Source organism: Lotus japonicus, chromosome 2 (assembly GCF_012489685.1).
Source record: "Lotus japonicus ecotype B-129 chromosome 2, LjGifu_v1.2".
In the NCBI taxonomy this organism is placed as follows: domain Eukaryota; kingdom Viridiplantae; phylum Streptophyta; class Magnoliopsida; order Fabales; family Fabaceae; genus Lotus; species Lotus japonicus.
Window position 1 is genome coordinate 91,145,156 of NC_080042.1, and position 9,863 is coordinate 91,155,018.

A 9,863-nucleotide genomic window follows, 5' to 3' on the forward strand; every position below is an offset into this window, starting at 1 on the left:
TGCTAAACTGCTAATAAAAAGTTAAAGCATACTCGAGGCTCCAAAAATATAGGGTATGAAAAAAAATTCACCACAAGGGGCTAATATTTCACAACACAAAGGCTTCACAAACATAGGCTGATGAGTTTCATAAAGTGAAGGTTTACCGAGTTCTAGAACAAATTTTTCCTCCATGAAATCCGATGTAGTGGCCATTACTGAGAATCAATCTAAGGAACAATAATTATTTATCTCTAACAAGGTTCCAAGTACCAAGAGTACTCGGGGCTATATATAGAGCACGAGCCTTGTCGACTAAACCCAGCTTGTCCATGTGAAGCTTGTTTCTAATGCAACAACGCATGTACTCCAGTATCAAATATATATATAAGATACATAAAAATCACAAATTTAAATGATTCATCGATGGATTGAGAAAGAGCTACGAACGGCTCGGGTCTTTTATGCTTTTAATTAAGCTACGTGACAGCCATTCATTAGATAAATGTTGATTCAAGCCCTCTAGCTAAGCCTGCACTTCTAAAACTCGTGTTAAGTGGCTTTTAGTTTACCACACATTTTTTGGGACCAATACACGGATCTTATTCGAGAAATTCCAGCATCACTTGTAGAAACATTTCCTGAGAATGGAAACTTCTGTAAACATTCACATAATTAATGTGTGAGAAACAACTCTCATTAAAATACACAAGCCAAGCTAGGATGAGACAAGCAAGAAACTAGAGGGAGAGTACAATCTGCCCAAATGAGGAGACAAACGTGGAGCATTCACATGCCATGGGTCTATCAAGCCTTTATTCCAATATGTGGGGGGACAGAAAATCGATCGTATCGGTTGAATTTAAATACTACTAGTACTACCAAAACAACGATACAATTTTCGGATTTACAAGCATCAATTGAATCCGGTTGAGTTTCAACTTTCAATCAATCAGTGTTCGAGTACGTTCACCAAATGCAGATGCAGTTATATATCAGTCTCAAACATTATTATTATTTATTATCGATCCCCACCACACAACAAAACCAGGACCACACATCTATATTATGAAGACATGGATCTCAATGCAGCCACTCGCAAATTTTTTACTAGTTCGTTTATGGTCAAGTTGTATTCTGCTCCTATCTGCAAAATCATCACAATAAGTTCTTAAAACAATGATTAAACATGAAATCAATTGTACATCATATTTTTGAATGGCTTAAATATGTTTTCCCCTGAAAATCCAGCTAATGTTAGATTTCGTATCTGAAAAAATATTTGTTTTATTTTTAATCCATGAAAATATACATTTTTATTTATTTTAGTCATAATTCTTAAATTTTACTTGAGTCACAGAATAATGACTCACCGGTGTTTTTCAAAATCAAATTAACACTATAAGATCCACTCATTTACACAATTCAATCTTTGTCATTAAGTTTACTTATGTGACAATGTATATTTTTAAGATTAAAAACTGAGAAATATTTTTTGAGTGACTAAAGTCAACATTTGTTGTATTTCCAGGGACCACAAACATATTTAAGCCTTTTTGAATTCATGATGATCAAGTTGATAATATTGTTTACCTGAGCAACAATTGTAATGTCAAGGATGGAATCTCCAAAAGGAAGGACACTGCTATTGACGACAAAGAGATGAAGGTTTTGAATCTCAAACAATATTTTCAGCAAAAGCCCCTTTTGCTTTTTGCAGTGTAATCGGAGGAGCACGTCCTTCTCTGACACTCTTGCTTCAACATGGGGGAGAGCTTCTTCACTCCCAATAATGGTACCATCATCGCATGAGGATGATGAATTATCATCGTTGCTGATTTGTGGTTTGTTAACCACCACCACAGATTCCATTGCTCTGTTCTTGTTCTGTTCTTCCAGTAACCTCAAACGCTCTTTAAGCACTTTCACGTACTTGATAGCGTCTCCAAGGACTGAAGCCTTGTCCATCTGTAACAAATTCCCAGCATAATCGAGTTATATCATGTTTAGATAAACTTTTTTTTTTCATTTCAGACTTAATTTTGATACTTTTTTTGAAACCTAATTTTGATACTTATAAGCTAAAATATTGTCTTTAGAATATTCCCACGCATGCACTTAGATGCTACAATAATGGATCACTGGTTATTTTAATCTTGCTCCGATTTCTCAATACTATATAGTTGAAATCGCTTCTTAAAAATAAATAATCTTGCATAAAGATTAGTTTCTCCAATAAATTATCATTGAAACCCGTTCATAAAACTTTTTGTGTCTTTGTGTCTTTATCTATGAAGACGTAATATATGGTAAGTCACCAACCAAATATATATATATTTATCTCAACTAGAAAACATTATGAAACTAGAACTAAAGTAAAGTGAGACTGCAACTGTTTGAAAGAACTTATTTGATTTTATCTTATAAGATAAATGTTTATGCAAGTATTTAAATTATTTATAAACTGCTTTGAGCTTATTTTTACTGTTTATAATAGCTTATCAAATATACGCCTTCTCTCAGCTATGATGCGCTTAACTAAATTATAGATACACATTTGAAAAGCCAAAATTACGGTACACATTCAAAAAAAATAAAGTTATTCTTATATTCTACGATTTTATCTAAATTTTTTACCTTAAATCCAAACACACTTAAGAGTGAAAAAGGGTGACTGTGGTGTACCTTCTTTAAACCAGGAATAAGGGCTGCAAGAGCAATTAAGCTCTGGCTGAGCTTCTCTCTACGCCTTCTCTCAGCTATGATGTGATCCTGACCATGTGATTTCTTGCTACCTTTTCCTTGAGGGTTTGTTATGGTTTCAAAGTTTTGATTTTGTGTTGACCCTTTTCGATTTTGTGCTGGAAAATTCACATTCCGCAGTTGGGGTGTTGAAACTGAAACACCCTCGTTCTGCAAATTCGGGTTCAAGCTACAATCTAAGCCATAAAGATGGGTGTTCTCAAAGGACAGGATCTGAGAGGTAGGTGAAGAAGGTGAAGAAGAGTTGGATTGATCTGGTAAAACGTGTTTGGTTTTCTGCTGCTTAGCGGGTCTCTCAAAACACGTTTCATCAGTGGAAGAATTCCACACAGTCTCAGAATTTGAAACAGGGTAAGAAGAGTAACTCTCAGAAGACAGAGGTTGTTGTTGTTGTTGCAAATTGTCACTCTGAAAAGCACTCACTATATCATGTGAAAGAAACTCTTCATCGCCAAGCAAGTTCGGATTGCATTGTTGGAAAAAATTGCAATCATCCATTTCCTGCAATAGCTGCAAAAAAAAAAGCAAAAATGGTAACTCAAACTCAAAATTTCACTTCAGTTTTCTGGTGCAGTTAACATGGGGACATTGATAAACGCGATCCTTACCAAATCAGATAACCAGCAAGATGATGATGCCTCTGTTGGTGTGTTCAGTTTCTCCATAACAAGTGATCACTATAGAATTGACAGTGCAGTGCAGAGTATTAGGCTCTCCAGTTTGACACAGAACAGAGTTCCTAACCCTCTTTATAAAGTGTTGTCAATTACTTTGGCACCTACCCTGGAATTGCACTATTAAAAATATGGGCCCCAAGTACTGTGTGAATCTGAATATAGAAATATTTTTATGGTGAAATAAAACATTCATTATCACATCCATGTCTGTGTATGAAAATTGAGACATTATTTTCTTTTATTGTAAAACTATTTTAGATTTTTTTCCCATTTTTACATTTTCGAGTTACTATAAAATATAAATTAACTTAATCAAATCTATATTTAAGTAACTTTGTTACTTATTTATTCTAATAATTTTTTATCAATATTAAATATACTGTATATTAATGTACCAAAAAAAAAGAAGATGTACCAAAAAATATATTATATATTAATAAATTATCATAAGAATAATTTTTATTAATTAAATTATTTAAGAAATTTAAATATATTTCATTTTATTTTCATTATCATTGTAAATTTTAATTAGTTAAATGAATTTCTATAAATAAGTTAAAAACGTCTCCCCTCTCCTACTCCATAGTTAATTATTTGTTTCAATATTTTACATATATGTTTTTCCTTTTTCAAATTATATTTCTTTTTTTTTGTTACAAAATTATATTTCAAATTATATTTTCATTTTAAAATATAAAGAACATGTATCTGTAGGATAACTCAAGTGGTAGGAATTGAGTGACATATTGGTTGGGTAGAGGGAGGTCAAAGGATCGATTCCTGACGGGTGCAAAAAAAATATATAAAGGACATATTAATTATTTTTAATGATATTTGTTCCAGTATGGAGCATTGTGAGGTAGGGTAGTACCTAGAGTGAAGAGAGATTGCACTAGAAAGAGAGAATAGAGGGAGAGTATGTCACTGAATTTCACTTGTCATATTGAGAAATGAGCAAAAAGTCTCTTACAATTTATAACTGCTGCCTATTTATATGTATGGGGGCGTAGGCTCGCGTGTTTGCCTATTCTTAATGGGCTACTTGGATCACGCATTTAGGCCCAACCTAGAGGCCAACTGACCCACCAATGGCGGGCTACCTTAGGGCGTCGCCTCTATAGGGGCTTGCCCGATCCAATACTTTTATTTATTGGAAGCTTTTACTCTGAATACTATAATAACCAAAAAGAATTAATAGTGGCAATTTCAGTAAAAAGAAATATATCACATCATAGTTATTAATGTAATAATTTCTTTTAATTTGATATCAGTGACCCCAAGACAGTCATTAGCACTTCCCTAGTAAAATTATTAGGTAAGATTAGATTACTACGGCTCACTTTCTAGTTTCTAGCTTACACCAGAAAAAAATATAGTTTCACGAGCATTTGTCGCTAAGCAATTATTGTGATGACCCTCTGACCATATGGAAAGATTCATTCATACTCCCTCCGGTCCTATTTATAAGCAACAAAAAAAAAATTCACATAGTTTAAGAAATGTAGTTAAAGTAGATAAAATGCATTAAATTTGTCTTAAATCAAAATAAACTTCCAAAATTACCCTTTGCTATTAGTGTTGGAAAGTGGGAAAGAGAGAGAATAATTAATGAAACACATTTTACAAGTTAGAATTAATAAGGGCATCATTGGAAAAAATTAATTAATATAGCTCAAACTTTCATTTGGTTCTTATAAAAAGGACCAAGGTTTTTCTTCTCTTTCATGCTTATAAATAGGACCGGAGGGAGTATGAATGATCAGAAAACAAAAGCACGTGGGGAAATAGGTGGTCCCACTCACCATTACCAAATGTGCACTGGACTGCACAATTTATGGGCCTTCTTCTCACCAGTACTATCACATCTTCACATCAGCCGAATCTTATCTTAAATGATAAGATTTAAGCAACATAAATGTTAAGTAGGATGAAGAGAGGATGGTGCAGAGTTTAAGCCATGAAAATAGATTAATTTAATAATATTACTAATAATTACAGTAATATTTATCTATTAAGAAAAACTATCACATCATAAATGTAGGTACTAACTATTGCTATGATTAAGGGCACCAAATGTATTTATTTTTATTGGTGAAGATTGAACCGTTGATTTCATAGTTAAAAAATAATTTAAGCAATCATCACGTCACTCCACGTGATTGGTATTTAAATTCTAATTTTTAGATTATCACAATGATTTTTTTAATATATATAATATTTGAGATTAGATGTAAACAAAACCTACAAAAGAGAGCATGTTCAATACAAGAAGGTGGAACATCCCACCAAACATCAGAAAGAAAAAGAGAAGCATTAGCAGCTAAGGTATGAGTTATACGACATTGGCCTAACGTTTGGTAAGGCAGAAAAGAACACGCTCGAAGCAAAAGCTTGTAGACGCTTAGGGTCTCGAATGATTGGCTCAATTATATATTCTTAATTCTTAAAAATTAAGTTAAATTGATGATATCGTTATTTAATTTGATCATTATTTTATTATTTTACTACTGAATATGAAAATAAAGATAAAACAACAAATATTATATTTCTTGAGTTATAAATAATAAATAATTTAATATTAAATAGAATTCTAATAATTAGGCAATTATCTTTAAATAGTGATTAAATTTAAAAACATATTATTTATTCGCTTTAATTAGTTCAAATGTTTTATAATTTTACAAACAATGTATTAGTCTAGTGGTAAGCAAGCTAGACAATCATAAAGATGATAACACAAATTTAAATCATGAGAAAGACATTTGTTGTAGACACATATAACTATTCCTCAAACCGGTGACGACAAACACACAAAATTTTTTTTTTATAAATTACCCTTAATGGAGGGTGAGAATATGCTAGATCATGGTAGACTCTACACAGTTAATTAAGGATAAAATTTGTTTTATAATTTCCCCTTAATTTTGAATTTTGGTTTTTTATTTTTTATCCTCTTAATGACTCAAACACGCTATTTTAAAAATACAAGGATTGAAGTGAAACAAAAGATTTGGCAAATGGAAATCAATATTTGTGAAAATGCTAGGATTAAAGACGTATTCAACATTTTTCTTACGTATAAATTTTTGGTCTAATGGTAGCTAAGTAAATTAAATCCTGTAAATTAAAGGTGACGGTACAAGTACGTCATTTATTGAAAAGAATTGTTAGTTTTCTTAACGGGTTTTACGTATGTCAAAAACAATTTTCTTTTTGTAAACCATAGTTAAATTAAACTACATGTCCATGTGTCTCTCTTATAACTGAGGAAGAAACCAACATTTTATTGATACGATCCTTATGCATGTACCACAAACTTATGTGAACCATAGTAAAAGAAAACCATGACGATGCGTCTCGTATTATATATATATATATATATATATATATATATATATATATCACTAACATTGATGAGATCTTTCATACACCTTTAAAATCGTGTCTTAATATTTTTCTTCAAATCACAATCACATTATATATAGCATCTATAATTTATTTATTTCTCTTTCTATGACATTGTAAGTGTCTATAGCATTTAGGTGCGTCCACAGTCCACCAAACATTATTTTTCCCACACACAACTTTGGAGTATTTGTGTATTTGTCATTCGTCGTCTCATAACCAGATAACTGTTTTTATTTTTATTTTCAAAATAAGAATCAATAATATCTAAGAGACAAACAAGTACCATTATTGATAAAGATAGTACTATAAAAGGTAAAAGAAATCAGATTTCCTCTTGTTGCTGAAAAAGAGCAATCATTTCCTTCCTTTCATGTGGTACACTGGTACCTTTTCTCCTAACTTGTCTAACTCCTAATTTATGTGTTTGAATTAAAAGACAACAATTTTCCGTTCACACATTCAAAAACAAATTTCTGTTCACACATTAAAAGATAACAATTTTCCGTTCACACATTCGTCGTCAGCCGATCAAATTTTGTGGTGTTGCTTGGCCGGGGTTGCAAAATAACCACCATTAGGCTTTTGGGAGGTTTCAAAGCTAATGGGACATTAGGCCAGTTTTTCAGCTTACTGTCTATTACTCCCTCCGTCCCTAATTATAAGCTAACATTGAGACTTTTTTTGTGTCACTAAATATAAGTTAACCTTGCAAAAGTTAATATTTCTTTCCATATTCACCCTTGCATTTATTGGTAGTGGAGCACCACCATTAGTAGTACAATGATGAAAAAGTGTTATCATAAATAGGGGTAAACATAGAAAGTTGTACATTTTTTTTGAAAACCAATGCATCAATTAAGGCTTTCTTAATAAGTGTGATTTTTACAACTTTAGCTTATAATTAGGGACGGAGGGAGTACAACCCCACATAATGTTTCATTTCTTAAAATTCTTATGGTTTTAGAAATTTATTTTACAATCGCGATAGATGTTTCTTCTTCCTCCACTCATTGGCGCGAAACCCATGCTCTATCTATCATGAAACCTCCAAAAAAAAAATAAAGGTGATTTCTCTGATACCAACACCTTGATCTGAAATAATTTGTTATAATTTGCAATATAATAATTCTAAATACTTTAAAAATAGGCTCAAAAGGTATTGTACTCTCTTCTTTTATAAGAGTACCAAAGCAATGCCCAAAATAAGGGCGTAATAATTTAAAAACAACTTACTAACATAGTAACATGAGGTAGTTTTAGACATACAAGAGATAAAATTTGGTCTTTTACGACGGAAAATTAATTCATCACAAATTCTCTATCCGCTGAATGGATACCAACTTTTGAAGAGAGAACTTTTCCATCGCAAATTCCACCATATATTTACACAAGAACTTATTTAGTTTTAAAATGTGGACAATACACAAACTCATCAACCATGTGTTTAAACTCATTTTTTTTTTAAAGAATTAGGTGACATGGATAGAACTCAAAACAACTTAGTCATAAAAACTATAATATCATGTTAAACAACCAATTAATCCGAAAACTTTTGCTATATTAGGAAAGGATGATGAGTAAATGACATATTAAAAAGTATAAAAGAAAAACAAAATTGTCACTCTCGAAAAGGCATGCACTTGCATTACTCAATCACTTAAATAATAAAATCTCTATAAAGATTTTGTTCAATAAAAAATTGAACGAATGAAGTCGGAGAAGGGATATATACCACACAATATTAACAGTATGAATAATATTAAATTTGAAACATAAAATTTAGAATTAGGAACATGATATATTGCTGGACTGAAATCACCAACACATACAGAATATTTAAACCAAGTAATGTATTGAAATTGAATAATGTACTAGTTTATCATTTAGGGCCCGTTTGGTGTGACGTATAGTATAAGGCCTGATAGTATAAGGCCTGATAGTATTAGGCCTGATAGTATAAGCCCTGATAATTTTCTTATACTATACAGCGTTTGGACATACACTGTATAATTTACCATATCGTTTAAATTAATGCAATTTTATGTTTAATGAAGTATTGAATAATGATATAAAATAAAAATCAAATATGGAGGTGATTATAACGGTGGTGGCGGTGGTGATGGAAGTAGTGGTAGGTTGGTGGTGGTGGTGGCAATGGTGGTAGGTTGGTGTTGGTGGCGGTGGTGGTGACAGTGGAGATAGGTTGGTGGTGGTGGTGGCAGCGATGGTGGTTGTGGTGGTGGTGATGATAGGGTGGTGGTGGTGGTGGTAAGGCGGTGGCGGCTACAGTGGAGGGTGGAGGCAATGGTGGTGGTGGTGGCGGCGATAGGGTGGTGGTTGTGGTGTCGGTGGTGGCAATAGAGTGGTGGCGACAATTATGGTGGTGGTGGCGATAGGGTGGTGGTTGTGGTGGCGGTAGGGCGGTGGCGGTGGCGGTGGCGGCAACATCGGTGGTGGCGGTGGTGGCAGCGATGGTGGTTGTAGTGTTGGCGACGATAGAGTGTGGTGGTGTAGTAAGGCGGTGGCGGCTTAGTAGGGTGGTGGTGACGGTGGAGGGTGGAGGCAATGGTGGTGGTGGTGGTGGTGGCGATAGGGTGGTGGTTGTGGTGTCGGTGGTGGCGGCGATTATGGTGGTGGTGGCGATAGGGTTGTGGTGGCGGCGATTATGGTGGTGGTGGCGGTAGGGCGGCGGTGGTGGTGGTGGTGGCAACACCAGTGGTGACGGTAGGGCGGCGGCGGTGATCGGATGGTGGTGGTGGTGGTGGTGGTGCCAATGGTGGTGTAAGTTGGCAGCAATAGAGGGTGGTGGTGATGGTGACTTATACGTCGCAACCTTATCATGTCTTATCCATCACTCACATGATGGATTAAATAATACGTCATTTTAACGTATAAGGGGACTTTGATGGATAAGCTTATACAATACAATGTCATCACCAAACAATGGATAAACTCATAATGTATTGTATAAGCTTATACTATCATGCCTAATACGGCGTGCCAAACGAGCCCTTAAATTAGAGTTTAATGGATATG

The 9,863-nt window shown here is 33.8% G+C and overlaps 1 protein-coding gene across 1 annotated transcript; it reads right to left on the reverse strand.

The window, feature by feature from the left end:
- Nucleotides 1-605: 605 nt before the first annotated feature.
- Nucleotides 606-3,509, reverse strand: LOC130740956 (transcription factor bHLH18-like). The gene is made up of 4 exons (XM_057593690.1): nt 3,351-3,509; nt 2,665-3,252; nt 1,573-1,947; nt 606-1,126 (listed from the first exon to the last, which is right to left on the reverse strand). Exons 1-4 carry the CDS (start codon nt 3,405-3,407, stop codon nt 1,046-1,048), a joined length of 1,101 nt encoding a protein of 366 aa, XP_057449673.1. The 5' UTR covers nt 3,408-3,509; the 3' UTR covers nt 606-1,045.
- Between the last annotated feature and the right edge of the window lie 6,354 nt (nt 3,510-9,863).